The following is a 27,094-nucleotide window of genomic DNA, read 5'->3' as shown; positions in this document are numbered from 1 at the left end:
GGAAGAATACCTCAAGTTGGGGCAGATTCAACCAAGTTTTTCACCTTTTGCTTCGCCAGTGATATTAAAAAGGAAAAAGGATGATACGTTTCGCCTCTGTATAGATTACAGAGCATTGAATAATATCACTGTTAAGCATAGGTATCCGATGGCTCGGATTGATGATTTGCTAGATGCATTACATGGAGCCGTGATTTTCAGTAAGATAGATCTTAAGTGCGGCTATCATCAGATCCGGATTAGAGCCGAGGATGTGCATAAAACCGCTTTCAGAAGCAGGTTTGGTCATTATGAGTTTTTGGTAATGCCCTTCGGACTTACCAATGCTCCAGCGACCTTCGTCATGCTTATGAACGATTTACTACCTGCAACACAAGGAGGGTATAATTCTATCCTTGTGGTGGTTGATCGTCTAACCAAGATGGCTCACTTCATTCTGACTAGAGAGTCTGTTAGTGCCCCGCAAGTGGCGGATTTGTTCATTAGACATATATTTCGTCTGCATGGATTACCTAGATCCATAGTGTCAGACCGAGATGTCAGATTTACCGGTCATTTCTGGACAGCGGTATTCGAGACACTGAGAACTGAGTTAGGAATGAGTAATGAGGATCATCCTGAGACGGATGGTCAGACGAAGAGAGTCAACCAAACTTTAGAAGATATGCTGAGGGCATATGTGTCATTGAGGCAACATACATGGGACAAGTGGTTGCCATTGTTGGAGTTTGCCTACAATGATAGGAAACATTCATCTACTGGGTTCAGTCCGTTTGAGCTGAACTATGGTTATAGACTAGCCAATCCAACTATAGTTGGAGTACCTCAGAAAGTGCCTAGTGCCGCGAACTTTGTAGTTCAGATGCGGGAGATGCTAGCACTTGCGAGAGCTAATATCCGCCAGGCTATGGATAGAGCCAAGGTGTATGCGGATGAAAATCGGTCTATAAGAGTATTTGAAGAAGGAGAAAAAGTTTTTCTCAGAATTCCTTCGCACTCGAAGTCGTTGACTTCAGGAGAGTGTGCTAAGTTATCACCTCGATACTGTGGGCCGTGGTTAATTCTAAAAAGAATAAGCAGTGTAGCCTATAAATTAGAATTACCACAGGGGTGTAAGGTGCACCCGGTTTTTCATGTTTCGCGCTTAAAGAAATTTTTGCATACAAGTGACTCACTAATCGAAGGTGTGGTTTTGTTTCAGGAGATAGAGGATATTGCAAGGCGCCAGCCAACAAGAATCCTGGACCGAGGAACAATGCAAATACGAAATCGGAAGATACCCACGGTGTTGGTTGCATGGCATGGTCAGCCTCTATCGGAAGCTACCTGGGAATCCGTATACCAGTTACGGAGAGCGTTCCCAGATTTCATCATCGAGGACGCTGATGCTTGAAGAGGGAAGGAATGTTATGCTCTAGCCGAGATAGCATGACCTCGGATAGATCGGTGGGCATTTTCTCTTAGATGACCAACTTTTGTAATAGTTAATGTGCGTAATTAAAATGGTCAAGAGAAGTAACTGCCAAGGTCCTAGGTGAGGGCGGAATGGCATTGACTAGATAGTTCTGAGTGCTAAGGCCTAGGTGCACCTAAATGTGCAATAATGCCAAGGGGCAAGTGGGTTTTAATGTGCCCCAAGAGAGGGGTAAAAAGGTGCACCAAGTGGAGAGGCCAAAATGCTGACATTTGGCAAGGAGAACTATCTAGGGAATTGAGGGTCTCATGGATAAGTATGAAGGAAAATAACGAAGAAAATGTACGTAATATGACGAATCTACTATCCCTGAGAATTGGCTGGGAGGAACAACTGAAAAGCCATCGCCCGTGACTATTTTCAACGACGAAGGAGAGAATTAGAAGAATGAAAGCACTAGGATAGACAAAGTTTGTTGACACATGTCGACACAAAATCTCTCCTCTTTAACTCCTAGTTCAGCCAGCGGCTCTCCGGGCTCCACATGGGTGTATTTTTGGCAATAGACGTTTGAGAGGATGAATGGACTAGCCTTGAAAGGCTACACATCCATGGTTGTTAAGACACTCATGTCTTATGATAAGACACTTAAGACAATTAAGACACGTGTCTTACCTTAAGACACCTTTAGACACTCTTGTGTTTTCTTTTTTTTTTGGTGGGCGGGGAGTAACAACACACAATGAGTTTGACTTAGCCATGCTATCATTGATGGTGACTTTGGATCTAGCAGTGGCAGTGACCTCATAGATTCAGATTAGGATGAATCTTCAGAGATTTAAGTCTTGAGAGTCGAAAGCTTCCTTTCAATTATATGTATCGAGATGCAGTTTTCATTCATCTCACATGTGACAAGATTCAATTGTCAGTTTAAACCTTTAAGTACTCAAAACTTGTGAGCTCTTCAGTCGTGAGTCTTAACTTTAACTTTTAAATCTTGAGTGATGAGTCTTGACTCTTAACTACATTGTACAAGTGCATTGTTTCTTCTTGCATTATTTAAGTGTAGCTTATTGTACTTCTAGAATCTAGCAGCTAGCTATGCTAGTAAGTTGTACATTTGTATACTTATACATATACTAATTAAATATTTATTATTATAACCACAATGGCGTGTCTTACGTGTCTTATCTTTAAGACACTTTAGACACTCGTGTCTGAAGCGTGACTAATGTGTCGTGTCTTAACGTGTCTTACAACTATGTACACATCATAATGTTGTTTCACATGATTCAAGAAAAGAGATACACTTCACACAACGTTATCCTAGCAGAGTTCACCAATGAGACCTCTCCACACAAATGCCTAATCTAGATAAGTTAGACTTGATTGAAAAGATCCAAAGACTACCGTGTAGGGCCATCTCATCATCTATACAGCTCGCAACTGACGAACGAGGACGGCTTCATACAGATCCCCCTCTTCCATGTAAAACACTCGGACCAAGATCTTGACTTTCAGGCACACCAAGTTTGCAAGAGATCAGACACGGGTGTTGTGAGCATCCACCCCATCCGGGCTACCATCATTGCAGCATCTCAACACAAGCTGCCTCATGTTGCCCATTAGTACACCCTAGAGACGAACCACAAACGACATCAGAAAATCTTGGACATGTACATAGACACCAAGATTTCTAATGCACACTCGAGGAAATTTTAAATAGAATTGTGGATGCTAATCCCACACCTCTCATTTCACCATTACACTCAAAGAAAACTTCCCGGTGTGCAAAAAATCCATGGTATTACGCTTGACGAGATTGGCTACAATTGATGCTCTGAAAGGCGAAAATGATGCATTGATAGGAAGGGTGTGCAAACCCAAGACAAAACCGCTTGCTGAAGGAGAATGCATATCTTTGAAAAAGATAGGAAGAAGCGAAGAATGCCCAATGCAAAGTCATTGAGAGCTCCAAGCAAATGGAGGCCAAGATGGATGCCAAATTATAAGCACATACAAAGGAATCCAAAACGTGGTCAGAGATAGTGAGCACAAACCCCCCAAGGTCATCTAGGAGACTAGAGGAGCACTTTCTTTGTACACGCCTAGTCTACTATGAGATTCGTGGATGATATCGATGCCTTTTTTAGGAAGGGCACGAGTTTGGACCACTGTCTCGGTTGATCCACTTTCATGACAAGGTTTGCATCGATGGGAGGAATGCCATGACATGAGCTCTGCAATAGATTTGCACTTGAACATATGTTGGATGCGAGGGATTATGGGAAAATGTCGCAATACCTTACGAGGCATGTCCAAGGTTTTGAAAAAAAAGAAAAAAAGACCTCTTTCTAATCCAACTATTGAGTGTGGAACCTAACGGCTGGGCAGTACGTCCACCCGTCCGTGTAGGGGAGGGAATTGCTGAGGTCCTCTAAGATAGCAGAGAGAAGAATCTCGTTGCCTCCTCATCGCTCATCTGTGCTACAAACTCGTCGGGACTCCCGCCAAAGCCATGCACGGCTAGCAAAGGAGTTCCCCGAGGGGTAGTCGCAATGCTACGTGGAAGAGGAGTCAGACCAGGGGTAGTCGTAGTGCTAGGTCCGAGAGGAGTCGGACTAGGGGTAGTCCTCGAGGTAGTTGCCTGAGAGGAATCAAAGTCCTCTGGAGCATAAAGATCATGAGCTCTTCTCCTGCGAGGCTGTCCGTACTCATCGAATGAGCCGCGTGATCCCATGTCTAACATAGACACAAACACAGCCTTTGCTAATTGAAATGCGACGACATAAATAGAGTTTATTCATCTAACAATAGGAGGAGATGGTGACACAAGAGATACAGATAAACCAGACCATAATCACATGAAAACCCGCTTCGTCCTTTCGAAACCACGAAACATACGAAAGGGGTGGCAAAAAAAGGACCAATAGGAGGGAAACCTACTGAGCAGAAGGAGAAAGGTTGAGAAGGAGCTGGCTAGTCCTAAACTGAGGCGAGAGGCTCTTGAAACTCTAGATTGGTATATCCAGCTACTATCGACCCTTGATTGGAGGAGTGTGGGTAATAGAAGCATCTTGTTGTACTATTACTGAACTTTGATGGGGAAAGATGTGGGTATTGGTACCCTACTATCTTGAACTACAACCGACCTTTGATGGGGAGGAGTTGGGGTCATAGAAGCATCCTGTCAAATTGAAGAGAAGAGGTTTTGTGTTCTTTTCCTTTGAGGCTATATCTTCTTTGGGCAATCTCTAGCAAAATGCCCAAAGACTCTGCAAACACGGCAGCTCCTATCGTCCTGTGACCTCAATTTTCTATCTGAAAAGGAAATAATCTGGACGCTGAAGCAAAATGCGGTCAACCAAAATGTTGCTGTCGGAGATAACACGAGGCATCCCATCCATCCTGATAGCCTCTGCTACTGTAATAGGCAACCTGGGAAGAAGAGGGATGTTAGTGACCACCAACAACAAGTGGTGGGCACAAGGCGATAATAAACTTGTAGAAGTCTGGAAAAGGATAAAGTGCAAAGTGACTTTTTGCCCTCTTCCACAAGGTCGAACCACAAGGCAAAGAAGAGAGAAAACAACCTAGAGGGCTAGCCTCTAACGTGCTTAAGCAATCTAGGAGAATCAAAGACCAATTGAAAGAAACCTCTTCCCAAAAGATGTACGTCTATGATAGATCCGTGGAAAGGTCTATGGGACGGGCTACAAGCATCCGATCTCTAGCTTGACTTTGCAAGTGATCCATGGATGCATGCAAAACGAATGGTTGTACTCTTTACTTCAGCATCTTTCTTGACCTGCTGCATCTCATCAACATCTTCCTTGACCTCCTGTAGCTCATCTTGAATAAAAATGCATAATTTCACAGCTGACAAAGAAGTGAAATTATAAATGGTGGAGGATGAAGCCAACGCTCACCAATGTGCGGGTGGAAGGACGACTTGAAATCTTAGAATGATCTTCCTTTAACTACGAAGACTCTGAGAGGGCTAACGGGCTAAGATGAAGCAGGGAGGGATGAAGAGGAAGGAGAAGGGGGTTCCTAGAGAGGATGAGAGAGGGGGCCATACAGTCTTTATGGGAGGCCATACAAGGCCATAGGTGAGAAGGGGGTGAAGGGAGGGGTGATACGCCAATGGTGTAACATGTATATGTATTTATGGACACTGAGCGATTTGTTATGGCGGTGGATCATCTCAGTAGATAGGACTAGTCGAGCTGGAGCCACTGCTTCAGACGGCATTGAATTTGGATACTTATTCTATTAATAAAAATGTGCACAAAAGTGTCTAGGTCCTAGGGGCAATAGGAAGGGAAGGGTGCAGTAAGGTGCATTGAATGGTAGATGTATGGGTCATAGGCTAAGGGTAGGTGTAAATGGGAAGATGAGTGATCTCAAGGGACATTAATGAAAGGGTATCACCCTTTCATTGTAAATCTCACATAGCATTCTCTCTACCACATTGCATTCATTCGCCATATCTCTCCCACCTTGCATATAGGTTGAATTAGAAACAAGTACTCTGACGAGGGTGCTCTTCCCCATTGAAGGGCCAATCGGCATTCAAATTCTGCATGCATTGCACACATTTGCATTCTTGAGAAGGCTGGTTCTTCACATTTGGTATCAGAGCAGTGACAATCCACGACCGGGACAGCAAGAGGGTGTGCGGGACAGAGGGCGAGAGCACACAGAAGGCTACGTGGAAGAGAGCCGCGAAAGGAAGGATGCATGGAAGGCACAAGGAGAGAGCCACGTGCGGAGGCTGTTCACAGACGGACAAGCATGCGGAATGAAGGATGCGGGTCGATGCGCGCAGCAGTGCCTTGGTTGACGCGCGCGAAAATAGAAGAGTGCGTGCAAAACAATAGGTGAGAAAGGGTGGGTAGAAACAAGGGTGCGAGTTTTGCAGGAAGTTATTCCTGTTTGCTGCAAAATGCAACAGAGGCCCTGAGGCAAGGCATTTCTTTGAATTTTTTGGTCTTTGGACGGGGAACAGGTGTCCTAACGGGGTGAACCCCCCCCCCCCCGGGCCCGCGTGCGAATAGACCCTTAAAACCCTTAAACCATGGGAAAAAGAGAACCCCCCCATCCTCCCCAACGGAAAGTCGGATTGGAACAAGATTTTAAGGGGGTGATCCACCCATCAAGTACCCCCTATAACGGTATCTAGAGCTCCAATCCACTCAAAATAAGTGGCCCAAACGGAGCATACCAGTTTACAGCAGAAATATAAGAAGAAAAGCTTAAAAGAGGTCATTTCAAGTATTTTCTCAACACAAACGAAGCAGGTCTACAAACTTGACTTCTGCTGTAAAATAAACCCCTTTTCTAAAATTACAGCGAGTCATTTTCTCTCTTGTATTACTAAAAGGAAAGAATGGAAGGGGAAAGGATATTTAATAATGAACTTGTCCTTTTTCCTCCACTACCAGAAGGAGATAGGGAGAGAACACCATCATCTCCTCCTGAAGAGGATGATGTAGATGAGAGTTTTACACATATTGAGTATGATAACCCACGTATAGAATTACCTTCATCTCTCCTTCAAGAATCTCTTGATAGGGAGTTTTCCTTCAGAAATGAAGGGAGAAACGAGTTCATCCAAGAGCAAGGCGCTGAGTTTACGCCTTTAACTCAAAATCCCGTACACATGGATTATAATCCAAGTGCAAGAGGGAGAGAGGAGTCCCATTGATAAGCTGATTTCTCAGCTTAGCCATATGATTGAACAGTCCATTATGACAAAATTAGGGACTAAGAGAGTGCTGAATTTTGGGGATGACTATTTGAGTGCCCCCTCAAAGAGAGCTAAATTCCAACCCTGAGAGAGAATAGAGTTCCCAAAGTATGATGGAGCAAGAGAGGCGGATAAAATCCTTAATTCGATTTGCCATTTTGAGCTATATTTTGCCCATCAAGATAAGACCGATCAAGAGAAGCTTGCTCTTGCCGCACTGCATCTACAAAAGGATGCTTTAATGTGGTGGTCCTTATCACAAACGGAAAAAGAGCCTATTCTTCAATGGTCCAAATTTGTAGTGCAGCTTAAGGCCACTTTCATGCCTCCGAGGCATGAAAAACAATTGACCTTCCGTTGGGAAAGGTTCAGGCAATTTGAAAACGAGAGTAGCGTTGAATTTACAGCTAGGTTCTGAAACTCTCTTAAGAGTTACCTGAGAAGAGCGAGGATGATAGAAGGAAGAAGTATTTAGCAGCCCTAACCCCGAAAGTGAGGTATGAGGTTGAAATGTTCAACCCAACCACCTTGAAAGACCTCACTAAATTGGCTGAGATTGCTGAGAGGAAATTGAATCCTCGTAAACCCTTCAACAAAGGAAAGGAGAAACCTATTGTACAAAATGTTAACAGCCAATCACGTCCTAGATGGATACCATTTCCTTCCATGACTGACGATGGGAAGAAAAAGCTAATTAAGGAGGGTAAATGTTTCGGATGTAAGAAACATAAGCCAGGGCATCCATGGCATAAATGTCCTACTCTATTAGCCAAAATTGCCAAAACAAATTCTGTAAAAGGAAAAGGCAAAGCATCCAAGCAGGAGGGTGAGGCTTCTACCTCCTCATTCCAGGACTCTACGATGAACATAGAACCAAGAGTAAATGCTATCCATTCAGCCAACATTGGTGTATGGATGTGTGAACTGAATAGAGAGTAGGCATATTGATTGTAGAGTATGGATAGAGAATAAATATTTTTCTCCTCCATGTAGAGCGTCTAATAGGATAAATAGGGCTGAAATAGAAGAGTTGGAAAAAGAGATTAAAGGTCTATAGTTTTTATAGACTAAGTAGCTCTCCATTGCAAAATCATTTATAGCCAAGGTCTGCCTTTGGGTGAGAGAATCGTTTTAATACTGACCAGTTTGTTGAGAATATGTTTCAGCTATTGAGCAGGTTACTGTAAAGAGATTTCAGCAGTGAGGTATTCAGGAGAGGATTCTGAGCATGAAGAGATACTGAAGAGGCACTGCAGTGGTACTTCTACATTTTGAATATTCAGCATCAAGAGGAATCAGAACTTGAAGATGGGATTTAAGTTCTGATTTAGCAGAAATAGTGTACTACCAAGAGAAGATTATTTGCAGATTATGAAGAGGAGATGCAAATGCATAAGTAAAAGAGAAAAGTGTACGCAAGAGAAAGAGACAAGAGAGGATCCAGAAGAGGACTTTTGCCCATTCAAGCAGTAGGGAGTGTCATGACAAGAGAAATCACTAATCTGTGATTAGTATACATTAAAACATTATTATATATTATACGCCAATGGTGTAACATGTATATGTATTTATGATGGACACCGACCGATTTGTTATGGCGGTGGATCATCTTAATAGATAGGACTAGTCGAGCTGGAGTCACTGCTTCAGACGGCATTGAATTTGGACATGTGATACTTATTCTATTAATAAAAATGTACACACATGTCCAGGTCCTAGTAGCAATAGGAAGGGAAGGGTGCATTAAGATGCATTGAATGGTAGATGCATGGGTCATAGGCTAAGGGTAGGTGTAAATGGGAAGATGGAACTTGAGTGATCTCAAGGGACATTAATGAAAGGGTATCACCCTTTCATTGTGAATCTCACGTAGCATTCTCTACCACATTGCATTCATCCGCCATCTCTCTCCCACCTTTCATGTAGGTCAAATTAGAAACAAGTACTCTCACGAGGGCGCTCTTCCCCATTGGAGGGCCAATCGGCATTCAAATTCTGCATGCATTGCACACATTTGCATTCTTGAGATGGCTGGTTCTTCACAGGGTATGGAGAAGGAGGTGCAGATGATCTCAAATTGTGCACAACACTACAGGAGAAACAGTGCCCCTACTGATTTGATGCCTGAATATATTTATAAAAAAAAACCCGACCCTTCAACGGGGTCCCATGCATTACTATGAAGCGGCGTTTTGCAATCATTTGCAGGTGGCATGTGTCATGCAGGTTTGCTGGAAAATGAGTGTACCCTTGCGTACAAGCACACTTGAAAAGAAGCCTACACTGCTATTGTGGCAGCTGGGAGAAACGGAGAAAGCACTCACGAATTTTGTCAATTGTGAAAATATCAATCAAGGGATGAGGCTTCAGAATTGTCATTCAAGGAGTGAGGTCTTTCTTCTCTAGTGACGTGATCAGCGGAGAGCAAGACAGACTGGGCATTCTCATTCAGGGAGTGAGATATTATGTACATCCTTTGCCCTGTAGGCAAGGGGTGATCTTGGAGAAAAAAGAGTTAAGATTTTGCAAAACGAGAGAGAGAGAGATTTAACATATCTCTTGAATTTACACGTTCAAAATCTGCATTTCACAACTGAATGTTAAACAATGGCAATCAAAGACCATGTAAAAGACAGAGAGTACAAATGATTACATAATTGGCAAGAGCTTGCCTACCATAGTACTGTAAATTATACCAACTTAAACGTAGTCTGCCAAGTGATGTCAACACATGTGCACAGATTTTTAAGCAATGAAACCATTATAGCTAAATGTATCTAATATCGTGAATCGTAATTGGATCGCCAAAAAGTAGCCAGAAGAATTAGCTCCAACCCGAGTCTCACCATGAAAGTTACAACAAAAGCCAACCTGAAACATATATTGCATTCCTCCGTTCACAAATGGAAATGGAGAGTTTGTGAGGAGAAAAAGGCTTTTTCCTTTCTCCTTTAGGTTCCTGAGCATTTGCACTAATCCCTCCTGTGACAAACACCAAAAAAGAAACCCTAGGCACAATTAATGGAACAAAACATGCCCAGTAACTCACCAAATGTGATAATGAAACGAAAATCTTTTAAATTGTACATGTGACTATCAAAAAATTCAGCAGGGCACCTTGTAAACATCAAATGGAAAAAATGCAAGGGATAATGATCCCTGGAAAAGTGATTTACAGTTTCATGGTTGATGTCCTTTAGCCAAGAAAAATCACACCATCTGATTTAACCGGCCTTAACCTTGAAACAAAGCAGTTTGTAATCCATGAAAAGACGAAATTTTAAAAAGCAGATGGAATCGGGGATCACTGCCTAATGTTGCACATAACCATACTCTTTTTGCCTGAGAAATGCCTGAAAACAAGACAAAAAACAGCTATTTGTGAGGCACTGAAAGAGAGAAACCTGGCTGCCTTGCAGCCTGCTTCTCCGGGTCACAGCTCACTCCCAGAAACAGGCACCAACAACCAGCCAACAAATTTGGATGACAAGGGCGTGAAACACATATTTGTTCCCCCTTTCTCTTTTTGTTTGCGGCTGGAGCTATGAGTATCTATATTAGATCTTGAGTTGATATTTTTGGGCCGAGACTTCCATTGAGAAGAGAAGATGAGCTTCGATGACAGTGCTGTTTTTTTCGATGCCTCTCCACAGACACTCACAATTTTCAGGACAGCCTTGGATTTATTTTGCATAGTTGTGGGTGCGCATATCAACTTGCACAAATCCAATGGCTTTTGGATCAATGACGGGGACCCTGTGGGTTAAGGGAACGAGCTTGGATTCAGAGGGGTGTCTCTGTCATATATTTGGGCTGCCAGGCTGGTTTGGGCATCTCTCTATCACAGCAATATGCTCCACTGTTGGAAAGCATAAGGAGAAAGCTTGTCATGGGGACGTGGTGGTGATGGTGAAGTGTCTAAACTAATTGTCACTGAATTTGGCCTAGGATACCAGGCTAGGGGCCTTAGTTAATGCCCAAAAGGTACCTATGATTTTATGTGCAACAAGTGCAACTCCTGGTGCTATTAGAGTGGTTTCATTTTCTAAGGTCATTGGTTTGGTTCAATGGGGTCATCCTTTAAAACTGACCCCCTAGAGATCCTTCAAAATAGGGTCATTGGTTCCTTTGCACTAGGGTCATGGTGTGCCATCTGACCCCCTAGGGGCATTAAAAATCCCACACCTCATTTTGCTTAGGTGTTTGTTGGTGGCCCATCTGCTTGCCTTGTGTCACCTCTGGAAGTCCCTGGAAGGCCCTGGAGCCCTTCCTTGGTTTTCCTTGCTGATTTGATACTTCACCCCTACCAGGGGCAGCTTCATTCATTCATGGCGAATTTCTGCAGCTCTCCCTTTGCTTGCTGAAGTGGAATTTCGTGCATTCTTCGCGACAGTTCTCCTCCCCTTGGTGCCCTCTGTTGCTGGCGTGCTTTCGAGACCTGGACGCCTTCGTTCTGGATCTGCATCTGAAGCCATATTCATGGGCGCCTCTCTTCCAGCTCCTGCTTGGTGCAAGGCGCACTGAAAATGGAGCTGTTAGTGGGCTGTAAACTCTGTTCTGGTGGACGCATTCTTGGCTGATCTGCTACAGCTTGCTGGACAGACTTTTCTCTGATCTTTTCTGGTGCTGGAAGACACTCCTAGGCAGCTCTCTCCTACCAGAGTTTGCTGTCCGCTTCTCATCCTACTTCTCGAGCTGTTTCGGGCTGAAACAGGCTCTTTCTGTTGGCTGCATTCTCATCTTCCTTCTTCACTCTGTGCTACAGCCATTCCTACTGAGTTCCTGCTAGGTTGGATGCCCTGCCGTTGGCCCGGGAGAGGATTGGGGCACTGGTTGTGATACTCTCTTCCTGGGGGTACAGTGGTTAGCATTGGGCTCAGTAATGGCTTGGAAATGGGTAATGCATTGCTTGACATGCTGTCAGACTGGTCTACTTGTGATTATGCATGTCTGCTGAAAGGAACCAAGGTAACATCATTGGGAGTTGGTCACTAGCACAACCACGGGTTGGCGTTATACTGGGTTGCACCTGCAGGTGAGCTCTTGAAGGAAGTCCCTTTGTATCTTTGAGCTAACCAGTTTAAATAAATACCGCAAGGGGTGCCAAGTGTTGGAGCCAACAGGTGTCACTCTCTATGTTTCTGAGTAGGGGCATTCTAGCCTCCCTTGTCTTGAATGGTTACATGATGTTGCGCAGTGAAGTTCTATGTTTTGAGTTTGGTTTTAAGTTGGCTGTATTTTCATCTTTGTGAGTTAGTAGAGACAAATACACTTCCCTTAGTGATCTAAGGCCGGTTACAAAGCTTCTCTTTTGGGGCTATGCCAACCTTGACCTTGCCTCCAGAGTAGTTTTTTTGTTTTCCAAAGAAAGGAACCTTCTATTAATGCTAGCCCCAAAGGTGCTGAGTATGGAAAAAAGGCAGAAAAGGTCGAAAGAATGAAACCGGCCTGTTCCAGAGAAACCCAGCTCACTGCCTAGGGGATCTTTGGAACTGGGGCTAATAGCCAAGTGGGGGGACTATACAGCTAGCCAATCCCTCGAGGAGTGAAGATGTAGAAAACACCTGTAGGGCAAGCCTTGCAGAAACGAGCACCCCTCTCGATAGTCACCTCGGAGCCTAGAGTCCCGCGCTCTCGGGTGGAGCGTAGAGTGTAATGATATCCTGCCATATGGCAACTAGGGTAGCCGCAGGTGGAACCAAGTGCTCACCCATCACAAGATTGTAGTGAGCCACCCAAATGTTCCAAGCCATGATGCTGGCTACCACCTCCCAAACACTGTCCTCCTTAGGAGGAGGAGGAGCTAGACTGTCAGGGGGAACTGCCTCGTGGAGTGCAATCCTCTGGGACTCAAGCATTGTGCCAAATGCCCGACCAATGGAAGGGAGGATGGCTTGATACTCCTTGGGGAGCCCTGGGAAGCAGAGTGTAACTAGAAACCGTGGAACATGGCGTGTTGTATCCATGTCCTCCATTGTGAACCCATGATACCAAGGAAAGAGGTAGACAAGATGCGGGCCAAGGAGTATGGGGCTCCCTGCTCCACAAGTGTCGAGGCGGTGTTGGGGGAGCTTAGCTGGAAGAGGAAAATGCCTCGTCCATAGATGGTGAAGTCCTGGATGTGGTCTCCCTCTAATGCCAAACTCGCTTGGATCCACTCTCACACCTGTCTCCGTGTAGGCGTGAGGCTCACAATTCTTCCCATAAGTGCCTTGTCCTAGAGGGACTGAACTGCCTACTGTACTTGTTGCTTGTTAGCTAGGGAAAGAAGAACCTTAACGGCTGTGGGATTCGAGGGTGCTGCCATAGAGCCCCTCTGGCCAAACCAAGAGTCACCACCAAGGTTTTTCTTTCGCCTTCACAAGCACAAGTGCTCCCGCTACAGGAAGGGAGAAGAGAAAAAGGAAAAAAAGAGCGTCAGAGTAGGAGGCGGAGATGAGGCGGGGCGAAGGAGGGGGCAAGGACAGAAGTGGAAGAAGGAGACCAAGGAGGGCGGAGGGCGCAAGAGGAAGGAGGGCGAGAAGGAGAGGGGGAAGAGGAGGGGAGGAGAGGTAAGAGGGCGGAGAGGAGGCGGAGAGGGGGAAAAGAAGGAGGGGAGGAGAGGCAAGAGGGCGGAGAGGAGGCGGACAGGGGAGCCGGCGGGGGAGAGGAGAAGGGCACGGGAGGCGGAAGAGGTGGAGGGGGGCGAAGGTGGAGGAGATGGAGGCAGAGAAGGTGGAGGTGAAGGGAAGCAGGGTGACGGGAGGTGTAGCAAGCGGAGGGGGGGTGCAGCAAGCGGGCGGGGAGGCAACAGAGGCGGGGGAAGTAGGGGCGGGCGGGGGCGCAACAGCGGGCGCAGGAGGGGTGGTGGTGGGAGCAGAAGGGGCGGTGGGGGAGTGCAGAGGGGGCGGACGGGGGAGGCAACGGGCAGCCAGGGGCGACGTGGTGTCACGGGGAGCAACAGCTTGCAACTCGTAGCTCCTCATCCCTTCTCTCCATACCTAAGGCCCTTAGCTTAAGAGTCAAGACTCCTCCATAGTAGTTTAGGTTAACCAGGTCTTGTTAGCCCTTTTGTTTGTTTGCTCTTGCTGGTGCCGTTCTAGGGATTTTATCATTCAGCTGAGGAGACCAATCAGGATTGTTTTATGGAGTGGACTTGACGACATACAAGATGCTACAGCCAAGGTGGCTTGGGAGACTTTGATCCTCCCCACTTCGGAAGGGGATCTTAATATTATAGACCCTGATTTGCAGTGCAGGGCCTTGCTCTGTAAGCTGGTTGTTTTTATTTTGCAAAGAAAGGAACCTTCTCTTGATGCTTGAAAAGTTCATACAAAACAGCAGCCCCGAAGATGCTGAGCATGGGAAAACCGGCTCGAGGCTGAAAGAAGAAAACCAGCCTGTTCTAGAGAAACCCAACTCACTACCTAGGGAATCTTTGGTACAGGGACTAACAGCCAGGTGGGGGGCATATACAGCCAGTGAATCCCTCGCAGAGTAAAAATGTAGAAAACTCCTGCAAGCCAAGCCTTGCAGAAACGTGCACGCCTCGCGATAGCCGCCCTAGAGCTTAGGGTCCCACGCTCCCAGGTGGAGCATAGGGTGTAGATGACATCCTGCCAGATGGCGACCAACGTAGCTGAGGGTGGAGCTGGTGGATGCTCACCCATCACCAGGCTACAGCAAGCAAACCAAATGTTCCATGCCGTGATACCGGCTACTACCTCCCACACACTATCCTCCGGAGGGGGATGAGGATCTAGGCTATCAGGAGGGACCGCCTCAGCTCTATCCTCTGAATGCTCTGACCCTGTATTCGATAGGCTGGAGAGACCTCATCAATCTGAACACGTGACCTTCCTCAGTCAACCTAGCCACCATCCCCCAGGTGTAGTCCCTCTGAAGGCTCTGTATGCAGGTCATAATCCTGAGGGCTCCCATTTAAATCCTCACTGTGCTACGACAGCTCCAGAGGCAGTGAGGGAGTCTCCAGAAATCCAGCAGAGCAACAGTGACACTGCCCCTCCATCCGCATCTGCTCCAACCACGGGCCAATGGGCAAGCCTCCATTGGGCGGCCAGCCAGAAGAAGTAGGAGATCTTCCTCGGCCGCAAAATGGACCATAGACGCGTCTAAAACTTGGAACGGACCTCATGGGGCACTCTCTAGGCCACCCAATGCCTCTCCCTTGAAGGGGTCCAAACCGAAGAGTCCATCTGAAGCCTCCTGCCAATCCAAGTGGTGTGGGAAAAGAAGGGCACCTCGTCCACCTGCTCGGCGAGGCCGATCTTGGAGGGCCACAACCACTCTCTCGGATCCCACTAGACCTCCCTCAGGGGCCTACCCTCCCAAAGCCAGAGGCGCCATCTGGGGGCATCCTGCTCTGGGATGCTAGGAGGATCAATGTGCCACTCCTTCCCCAATCGGCCCACCACTTTGATCATCTGCCAATGAATCCCATCCAGACTCCCATCCATCTCTGGGTCTCCCTCAGTGAGTGCCTAAAGTAGGTCTCCAGATCCCACACGAAAAAAAAAAGGCTGTGTGCTGCCTCGCTGCATCATCATCCTCAAGGGGACAACTGACCCAACCATCTACTGTCCATCCACACGCGAAGTCCCTCCCAGCTAGACTCAAGGATGGCTAGGTCAATCTCTTTCATCCGCTACCCTGCCCCTCGCATATGCGCTTGTAAGATGGTTGTTAGGGGACTTATGCCTGGGCAGGAGCCTTGGAAGGAATTTTTTTATTCGCATCATACAGTCTTGCACACCTTCGTTGGGAGGAGACTGGCTGGATAGTACCAGATGGATCTTCACTTCAGCCCATCTCAGATCACCTTCTTCCCCTCTCATGGCTGCTATCTGTAAAGGATGGGCCAGCTTCAAGAGTATTCTTAGAAGGATTCCCCCCTCCTCTCGTGAAGAGATCGATGTCATGTGGAATAATTATATTTTGGACGAGCATGGCAGACCACTTGGTGCTTCACGTTACATGCAGTGGTCCAGTTGGGAGAGGGGACCTGCCTCTACTGTGCGATCCTGGAAAGCTTTTAAAAAGCTTCCACGTCACGCACGATGGAGGTCCAGCCCATCATAGCTCTACTTAGTGGAGACCGTCCCACCAGAGGCGTCACTATCGATATGGCCCAAAGGATACATAGATCTCAGAGACCACGCCCCCCACCACAACCTGAGACAACTAGATAGACTTAGATACGAGATACTTTCGCAGCTCACAAGAGAGCTACTATGGCACCTAGCTATGTCTTTTGACTCCGATTCTGAGCCGAGTCTAGCTATGTGTCCCTAGTTTTGGAGTTGTTTTGTATCTTTTAGTTTAGTTTAGTATAGTACTCAGCAAAGGGTCTTAGTGAGCCCTTTGACTCAGTGCATAGCGGCTAGTATAGGCATGTGTCATTCTAGTATTGTACTTTGTCTCATAGGCCCGTTGAAGGTCTCCTGAAAATGTTAATACATCTTTCTTCATCTCTCTCTGTCTCTCTCTGCTTGGCCGTGTTCATTCATGAGGCAGTTAGGCATCATGAGCAACTACTCTGATCTCAAAGACATGAGGAGCAGACCCCAATGGACTCTTCTCAGAGCATGATCACTGTTCTTTCATCCGGACCACATGGATGCCTGCTCTACAGGTCTCAAACATGATCATGACCTAGAGCCAATGACACAGAAGCTCAGGCAGAGGGTTGATGCACAGATTACACTTGGGGAAGAGTGGAAACCGGAACGACACGTGTGACTGTCGCCCTCATCAAACGTAGAGCTGTGCCCAGGAGACAGTGTAGGACTGCATCTGCAGGGGGACCGACAGCACTTCAAATCTGATTTCATGCTATCGCTCCCTCGCATCTGACAAGGAGCGGGGCTACGCTGTCCTTTGAGCACACTTCATTCTGTATTATGACAGCAGTTGAGGATGGTGATGTTGTAGATGATTCTTATTGTTTTGGATGTGACTATGTAAAATACAGCTTTTCTGCTGTTGTATGGGTGTGGATGCTCAATTAGTAGCTCCACCCCTCCAGCTGGATTTGTATCAGGTTTTTTTCACAGTCTCATAGACCCATCGGCCTTCCGAAGACATTAATAAACTCTCTCTCTCTCTCTCTCTCTCTCTATGTGGCAATTGCGAGAGAGATATGAGCAAGCGCTTCTCTCTGCTCTCTCAAGTTATGGCAAGGACGAAAGCTGAAGCTACCGTTATAGCTATGGCTGATGATGCTAGGAACAAGAGGCTCCTCTCAACTAAGTTTCAGCAAGAACGAATCAGTGCCCTGTTCCATTGCCTCCCACCTTTCTCAACACCGCTCCTGGGATCGTTTCCTTGATAAATTTTCTCCCCTTGCTCAGTTCCACTACTCCAAGAGAACCTCTTCGCAGGGGGAGAGTTCCTTCTGCCACTAGATGGGGAGACTATTCCATGCTACTTCCTCATGTCCATAAGCATTGTTAGATGAAACATTCAAAGCCTTGGCGAAGTTTATCATCATAGACGAAGGCAACTGATTTGTAATCAGCTTCATTCAAGTGTTATTGGGGATCATATTGACATTCTTGAATACAAGCTGATGGCAGAAACTACTGCAAGTTAGGTTGGTTGCATGCTACTTTGCACCCCTGCAATCACCAATCTACATACACAATAGTCATCTATCCCAGGAAGACCCTTTTATGCATTTGGGGGAGGACATAGCCAGATTTTCCAAAGAGCATGCAATTATCCTGGCAAGGGAGTTCAATGCGAGAACGAGCTCAATGCAAGGCATCATTACGATGGAGGGAAAAGACCCCATACGAGGAAAGAAATAGAAGAGGATGATGAAGAAAGAAAGGGCTGGAGAAGAACATCAAAGGATGCCAGAGAGATCACCCAAATGGGGAAGCACCTCCTCACCCTATGTGGATGCTTTGGATTGCAAATTTGCAACAGCACTTCATACTTCAAAGAAATGGAGGGATACACTTGCAGAAATCCTCAAGGATCAAGTGTAATTGAATATGTGATCTTGAGCCCACATGCAATCGGGTACCTCAAGATTGGAGGGGAGACTCGAGTCCTGACCATAGAGCAATGCCTCTAGGCGTCATAGGAACAAAAAATGCTCAGGCATACAAGGAGCTAAAACAAATGTTCAAGGAGCTAAAACAAAACCCCAGGAATTTTTCCAGAGATTACATGGCAATAAACCTCAAGAGAGGAAAGCAACATGGGAAGACATGCTACAGTTCACAAAATAGCCCTATGAAAGGAAGGGGGAAGAGAAAGTAAATCACGACTTCTCCATCGAAGCAGCAAACAAATTCATAATGGAAGAGGACATATGGAAAGAGCTGAAAAAGCTAGCAAATGGGAAGGCTCCAGACACACAAGGGCTAGTAGCGGAAATACTCACATGGGGAGGAGAGAAGACAAAGAAAATGCTCACCAGGCTCATGAATATTTCCCTAGAGAAAGAGTTTCCCCACAATGGCAACTCAATCAAATTGTACTGATCCACAAGGGAGGAGACAGCAAGGTGGCAAAAAACCTACCTCACAATCATGGTGAGCAGATGAAAAGAGGCTGCTCCCAATTGCGGTCATGCCCTATGCACCACGCACAGTCAACCTCATGCTCCTAGACTTCAAGGGTGAAAGCCACCAAGCTGGTTGCATCATTGACGACAGTGGTGGAGATACGAGGAATCCCACTAACTTTGATGTTGAGAGCCCTTTCTTTGTTGCTGCTCAAGAATAAGGGCTCAAAGGTAGCCTTCGCAGGCTCCTGTTTCACAACGTCCACCCATCTAGAGGTCTCCTTGATGGCTGATTGCATGGTGGATATGTGTGCCTCCACTGCTAGCTCACTGCTTGGTGCTGTCCCCACCTGGGGCATACTCCTTAAGGAGTTGTAACATCTCTTGAATGAGGTTGTAGATATATCTAACCTATTCAGCCACTCGTGCATGAATGCGGTGAACCTCCGTGAAAATCTGCTCCTAGGTTTCTATGGGGGGTGGAATCTGATATGGCTGATATGGAGAGAGTAGGAAAGCTAATGGCTGGACAAGGGAGCTGAGTGATGGGATAGGGACAAGGGAGAGGGTTGGAGATGATAGATCCGTGAGAGGGGTGGAGGGATATCTAAGAGATGGCTGAGGTGAGCCCACCAATAGATGATGTGATGATGCCTTGCATTGATCCAGTTCTCCCATTGAAATCCCCGGCTAAAATAATTGTGGTCTTTGAAAAACTCGGCTATATCCTCCCCCAAATGCATGAGAGGGTCCTTCCATGATATGTGGCTGTTGTACTTGTACATGGGTAATTCCCGGGGTTCAAAATAGCATGCTGCCCATCTGATGTTTCCTTCTTTAGCCCTTATCTCAAGCCACATATACTGTTTGTGGGGCATTGGTGGATTGTAAGTTTGACAGACTAAAACAGTGTACAAATCATGATAATCTAGATGAGACGGTGACTATCGTGGGAAGAACAAGATTTGTGTGAAAGAGATTTATATGAAACTAAAGTGACATAATGTAATCAAAGATCTTGCCATATCCAATCCTATGGTTCTAAATATCACAAACAACTCTTTTGTGGGTCTTCTCTCTACAATAATTATCTATCCCATTGTGACCATGCCTTTTTGCTTGGGATTTAGGTGGCTATTTCATGTAGTTAGTGCTACATTGAGCTCACGGATGATCCAGGGGAAACCATCTATACCACATCACATCATTCAGGCCGAGTTTAGGGAGACAGAGGTTACCATGGTTGGCTCTCGATTGCTCCATGAGGCTGGCAGCAGAGGGAGACGAGCGATGCTGGTATGCATGGACTCACAGAAGGTTTGTGAGACTAGGGTTTCACATCGATAGGATACCTCCCTTTTAGTACACTTTAGATGCCCCTCCGGTACTCCCACCCACCATCTCGATCGGGCCACACACCAACCAGGTCATTCGAGAGGATCTTCTTCAGCTACACATTTTTAGGACCTGGTTGGAGCCGAGGGAGCTCCCAGTGAAGTTGAGTTTCTACAGAGATTACTGTCTTCGTATTTCAGAGGAGGGATTCATCATACCACCGGGGTACATTGAGCTTCATATGCCTCACTCACTACTGATCTCCATCAGACAGTTTCGGGTATCATCACACTGCCTCCGCATAGAGAGCGGCAGAGCATAGGGGATCTCCAGGGAGCGTCACATATGCATATTGTGCGACTGTCAGGAGGTTGAGTCAGAGGAGCATTTTATTTTTAGGTGCCCAGTGTACTACGAGATCCGAGGTCGCTACCACTGTCTCTTCAGAGACGGCTCCGAGCTCCTTTCCAGATTCCTCGCCTACCCAGATCAGAGATGCCTCATGGCCTTCATTCATGAGGGGGTCCGATAGAGAGAGTACTTACTCAGGTGACGGGGCTTGGCCACATCATCAGACACCTCTCAGAGCAGGATCACAGAGTTCTTCCCATCGAGTGACATTGATCGTCCAACCTCTAGCCGTAGACGTGATAGAGACCTCGACCCGACGACCGCAGCACGACACACGAGACATCGAGGGGACACACAGATCACTCTTGGGGACCTCCCGTCATTGTTTATACCCGGGATATGTCCCACGGGAGTCACGGTGGCTCTGGTCTTGCGTTGAGCCTCGTCCACGAGACCGAGACGCACGGCACCCCTTGACGGACGCCAGCGTCCCATCATCGGCTATGCACCAGCTAGGGCGACATGACATACGGAGGATTCCGCTCCGCTCCAGTCTTTCTGTCTTTTCATTGTCACACTCAGATGTATTTGATTATGTATGATCAGACCTAGGATTCAGCATGGGTGATGGTGCTCGTTTAGTAGCTCCACCCTTATTGTGATTTGTATCAGGTTTTCTTTCAGTCTCATAGACCCATCGGTCTTCCAAAGACTCTAATAAATTTTCTTTCTTTCTTTCTTTCTTTCTTTCTCCTACATAATTCTAGTTGCTATTGTACCTTTTTTGAGTGCTTGGTAGTTATTTTGCCATGATATGTGATGCTTTTGGCACTACTTTGCAGTGCATCTCATAAGCTATTGCACACACATTTTGGCAAGGCTTGGCCTACAAGGGTATTCTATGTATTCACTGAGTAAATGTATAGTCCTCCACCTTGGTTGTTGGCCCCTGTTCCGGAGATTCCCTAGGCAGTGATCTAGTTCTCTGGAAACAGACTAGTTGACATCTACTTTTTCTGCTTTTGTTTTCTTCCACGAGTAGCACTGCACAGATGGCTGATTTGTATCGTTGGTTTTTCAAAAAAGCTATTTTCTTGGAGGGGGAAAAAGGATAGCCATCCCACTTCAGCTTGTAGGTCTCCAACATGATACAGAGGGGGATGCCTTGGTTTTCAATGTGCACTCCGGGGGTAGGCTATCCAAGTCCATGGATGAGGATATCCTTGAGGATAGATTGCCGAACACCTCGAGCAGTGTTTTTGGCTTCTAGCTAGAATTTATACGCCATATCCAGAGGCCATTCCTCTAGGCTCCTAGAGGGTTTGGCTTTAGGCAGATGCCCCCATAAAGTACTTACAGTGGGATCCCAAGGAGTGGGAGTGGATTGATGCAAGAAACCATGAGAAAAGCCACCCATTTTTCCACTACACCATTAGCAATGCCAAGAGGTTTTCATCTGAATAATAGGAGCCTGAAGCCCTCTAGAGCCTCCAACCTCGCACTCGGAGGAGTTTCAAATTTCTGCAAATTTATAGAAATGTTTCTGGAGAAGGTTTGGGAAGTAGAAAAATCACTCTCTCCTTTTGGCTTTCTTTCCATGGAGGGGATTATAGTAAATCAATTAGATCCTGGTTTGGGACTCCCTCTACATGCTCGTGTTGCCTCTCTGCTGCTGAGGATTGCCTATGGGATTGCAAATAACCAAGAGTTGTCTAGAAGGGGATTGCGGGATTCTTAAGTAGATTTGCTCCCTCCTGTTTCTTCATCACCTGGCTCTCACCTATTTGGCCTCAAGTGTTTTATGAGATGCATAGCTCCTCTTCGGCTTTTCAGTTCGACGTTATTTAGTTGAGCTCCTCTCCCTACAGACCTTCGCATGCCTCAATGGACACATGTTGGGAGATCACAGCGAGCATTTCAACCTGGCATATCTTCCCAGGTCCACCCATCACACCATGGGCATTATATGTCTTATGAGATGCATAGCTCCTCTTCGGCTTTTCAGTTCGATGTTATTTGTTGAGCTCCTCTCCCTACAGACCTTCACATGCCTTGGGGGCCACATGTTGGGAGATCGCAACGAGCATTTCAACCTGGCATATCTTCCCGGGTCCACCCATTCACACCATGGCTAGTATATGGGCAGACATTGTACACACTTTGATGGTCATTTAATCAAGTATGCAAGGGTATTCCAGGGCTGCTTCTGCCAAATAGGACTTTCTTCCTTAGGGAGGGGAGAGGCTGTCCCTTCTTCTCGGAGGTGACTATATGTTTTAGGTCGTATGTTCAGCCTCTGCCCTAGATCTTTTACGGTATTTTTTTATGAGTAGGACTTGACTCTCATGTTTCTCTCATGCTTTGCATGGTGTAGTCTTGCCTTAAGTACTTTCTGCTCTTGGGACCATTTCACTTAATAGAAGTCTTTTCAATGATTTTTTTTAAATAGGAAAGCATGGTGAGACTATTATCATTAAAATGTGAATGCAGGACATGACAAAAGCTAGCACTCCTCTCTCAATTAAAATTTTTCTACAAATCTCTGTTTCCTAATCCTTCTAAATTGCAATCATTCTACAAACACATCTACCATTTTTACTGCTATAGCATCCTTGCTTGCATGTGTTGTTTGAGTTAATACAAAAAGTAGAGGCTAAAGAATAAAGCTTCCAACTAACTTCAAGTATCAAGACAAGCTTGACCCAAAAAGAATCCGTCTCGATTAAATAACTTACACTTTTCACAAGGTACTTGCAAGGTTCTTCCAAGATTCTTTTATGCAAAACGCCACTCTTGTGAACAAAATGAATGGAGCGTTTGACATCATCATAAACATAAGAGGCATCAAACTCTACTTTCTGATCAACAAAATGCTGAATCACATCAGAAATAAGGCACACCTGCATCAAACAAAAGTAAAATTAATGAAAAATGTTGTAAAACGTTGAGAACTCTATGTTCCAATGCATTACAATCAACAATTTCACTTCCTTCACTTTCCTGCAATAAGTATTTGGCCACCTAATATATGCATCTTGGAGTGCATCTTGGAGATTGTGTGTAGCACCTAGGCTCATTTCAACAAATCAAAGAAACTCATGGTAAAGAAGCTATTTGATGACAATGCTATAACATTTACTTCCTAGAAATTACAAGTCCCAACACTATAAAGAAAAGGCAATTAAAGAATCTACATAAAGGAACCTTTAAGCTTTACTTATTCTCATGTAAATTAGAACGAGATATTATTTTAATGAAACAAACAACTATACCACTCTCCGCCTATTTCTTTAGGCTAACTCTGCAAATAAGTCGAAAAGAGCAAGAAAAGATGTTGTCAATTGTCTTACACACTATTAACCACCTCAGCAAGACATAGAAGAAGCTTTTCCACACTCCTGGATGGAAGAAGTGAAGGGTGATTTTCCTTTGAAAGATACACCCACACATGAGGGACTGGGTGCAAGGAAGACAAGGGCTCGACATCAGCAAGCATCCCTCATGTAGATCAAGCATGAAACTGGCAATATCTCAACATAGGAACTAAGGAATAACCTATGCATCTAAAGGTTGCCGTATAGGTTTTTGGGAGCATGACGATTGCTGCGATAACTAAATTCTTGCAAGAGTACATTATTATCTTTGTGTGGACCTACAAAGACTTAAAAGAAGCCCAATCAAGATCCTTGAGCATTGCAAGATGCGTCAATTTTACGAGCAAAAACCTATGAGCAGGTTTATCCGAGCGTGTTTTTCAAGAGATTTTTAAAAATGTTTTTCTTTAGGAAACATGGTTTTTACACTTTTATTTTCACTAGAACTAGATCCCTTTATCATAAAAATATACAGACTAGTCACTCATTCATTTTTACACAACATAATTTTCTTATTTAGAGACATCCCTTTGTACCCCTGTTATTACCTTAAAAAAGTGTTGATTCCTTTAAGAAACATTCCTCATAATCACTCTCAATGTAATAATACTATGCATATATAATTACTTATTAACACATTTATATCATATGGCAATATCTTGTTAGTGTTTTTATAGCATATTTATGGACATGTTTCTAAAGAAGTTTAAATTACTATAAATAAGTATTAACTTGGGCTTATATATCACTCTCATAAAATACATGTAATATTTAATACTATATATGAAAGATTTTCCAAAATATAACTCCATAGATGTGCTCAAATGGGGTGTTCCGATCAAATTGAGTGGTTGAATGACTATATTTGGACATTGGATATGAAAGTTATGTCACTTTTAAAAGTGCTGTCCAAGGTAGTTTCACCAGCGAAACTACCTTGGGAGACTTGCTTCAAAGGGGTTTCGGTGGCGAAACTACCTGGATGGCTTGCTTCAATGAGTTTTCTTTGAAGAAACTCTTTCATGAAGATAGGTTGAGAGAGGGTTTTCAATGTCACCCCCTATTAAGTAAAAGTTGTAAGAAGGATCATAAGGGAATTTTTATAGAGAAGTCTACTCTACATGTGGGTTTCTTCAAAAGCCATCCCATTATGCTCTCACCATTCCTACAGATTCACCTAAAGATTTTTGTATAAAATAGGCATTGCTATAATACTTTGCATATTTCTAAGTGAAACTATGTTTTCTTCTGATTGATTTTTGCCATATTTATGCATAGTTGGAAGCTTTTTTTTTCCTTCGCTCAGACGCTCGGAAGATTTCGCTCAGAAAATGCTCGTCCCCGAGCATTGCATAGACTTAGAATTTCAAATCTGCCACACATAAAGATAGGTTACCACACATTTACTGGAGACTATTGTTGGGCATGCCCTCTCTGCTCCTTCATGCATGGCTACAATGGATACAACCAGGTTAAGGTCTATGACAACAATCAGTCCAAGAACACCTTTGTGACACAATGGGGAACATATGTATACAGAATGCTGCCCTTTGGGCTCTACAGTGCCCCAATAGGTTTCCAGCACCTCGTCCAAACCTTTTCCTGCAAGAACATCGAGAAGTTCCAAGAGAACTTCCTTGTGACTTATCTGCCTTCAACCGCAAAGGAGCTTACCACCTGAATCCGGTGGTGCAAGTGAACTATCTCCAAAAATTAAGGTGGATCTTTGACAAGTGTCACAAGGCACACTTGTGCTCTTTTTAGTGCTTGAGGGAGGTTCCCTTCACTTGTGCTCTTTTTAGTGCTTGAGGGAGGTTCCCTTCATAAGTGTTGCGAGGTAGACTCGTGCTTCTTTTTAGCACTCAAGGGAGTTCTTTTGGGACATATTGTTCAACAATGCCAAAGCCACTGATCCAACCACGGTGGAAGTGATCCTTAATCTCCCTATTCCATGTACTCCTAAAAAGATCAAATTGTTCTGGGGACATAAGGGATACTATGGGAGGCTCATTCACTTCCATGTTGATATTGCTGCAGCACTTATTGAACTCCACCACCAAGAGAAGACCTTCATATGGGAAGATCTCGGCACGCTCCTTTGAAGACCTTTCTTAGAGCTGGAGCTGATAGAGAAACGATCAACTGCTGCTGCTCCCTGCTCCTCCTGCTGCCCTCCCCTTGACTCCCCCTGCCTCCCTCCTTGACTCCCTTCCTTGCTGCTGCCCCCTCCCTTCCCCTCTCCGAACCCTCTCCTTGCCCCCCGCGCTGCTACTGCGCTCCCCCCCCTTCGCGCTGCTGCTGTGCTACCCCCCCCACGCTACCCCCCGCTGATGCTGCGCTACCCCTCCGCTGCTGCTGCACTACCCCCCGTGCCTGCTGCTGCACTGCCCCCCACCCGCTGCTGCTTGCGCTGCCCCCCCCGGCACTGCTGCCTATGCTGCGGCTCCTGCGCCCCCCTCTGCCCTGCTACTCGCACCTCCCCCCCCCCTTCCCTCTCCTCCTCTCCCCCCCTCCTTCTCTCCTCCCCTCCCTCTCCTTCTCTCCTCCCCTCCCTCTCTCCTCTTCACTTCTCCCCCTTTCCTGCTGTCCCCTCCCTTACTGCCCTCCCTCTTCCCCTTCCAGCTCCCCCTCCTTCAACCTCCCTCCCTCCTTCAACCTAGACTTGCTCTCTCTCTTATCTCCTTCCTTCCCTCACCCTCTCCCTTCAAGTGTACCCCCGTTTTTTTGGGGGTCTCCTGGGCATCAGGAAAGCGGACTGAGTTTCTTTATTGTGTTTGAGTCGGCCTTACCCACCTCGATTGACGAATAGGCACCCATTCGATCAATCCGTTACTGCACACACCGGCCACGAGAACCGTCACATTTTCAAAAGACGAGCTGCAACAGTTGCAAAAGGACTTCGAGCATGAGTGTTCCACGACTCTCTTCGCATGTATCTTTGGTTCACACCCCTCTAGATCACAGGCTAGAGATTGGATGCTTGCCGTGTCACCACAATGTAAATATCCTAAGTCAAAGTATAGTTGACAATTTATTTGATCATAATTAAAGAGTTTTATATGTGTTAATTATGGTCAAAGAGTTCTTTTAATGGTCAAAGAATTCACTACGGTCAAAGATACTTGACTCTGGTCAAGTAAACTTGACCTTGGTCGGGGAGACTTGGTTTATTACCAAGAGAGTTAACTACGGTTAACCAGAGAACTACAGAGCTGACTACGGTCAGAGAGTGTTGACTTCGGTCAACGAGACTTGGCATGCGCCAAGAGGGTTAACCACAGTTAACCAAGATGTGCCAACTTCGGTTGGAGAGTTGTGCCAACTTCGGTTGGAGAGACTTGGCTATAATTAAG

The 27,094-nt window shown here is 45.6% G+C and overlaps 1 protein-coding gene across 1 annotated transcript in view; it reads right to left on the bottom strand.

Moving 5' to 3' along the window:
* The window catches only part of LOC147890181 (HAD-superfamily hydrolase, subfamily IG, 5'-nucleotidase), a 125,829-nt gene that overhangs the window by 38,840 nt on the left and 59,895 nt on the right, over positions 1-27,094 (bottom strand). Inside the window, exons 7-8 of the mRNA XM_087390684.1 lie at positions 23,103-23,267; positions 10,038-10,148 (exon numbers count right to left, since the gene is read on the bottom strand). Of these exons, the coding sequence (XP_087246810.1) occupies positions 10,038-10,148; positions 23,103-23,267 (276 nt within the window). The remainder of the gene's footprint in view (positions 1-10,037; positions 10,149-23,102; positions 23,268-27,094) is intronic.

The sequence above is a fragment of the Dipteris shenzhenensis genome, chromosome 19 (assembly GCF_047967505.1).
Source record: "Dipteris shenzhenensis isolate YYH24624 ecotype China chromosome 19, Dip_SZ_1.0, whole genome shotgun sequence".
NCBI lineage: Eukaryota > Viridiplantae > Streptophyta > Polypodiopsida > Gleicheniales > Dipteridaceae > Dipteris > Dipteris shenzhenensis.
This window is presented reverse-complemented; position numbering and strand designations above follow the sequence as displayed.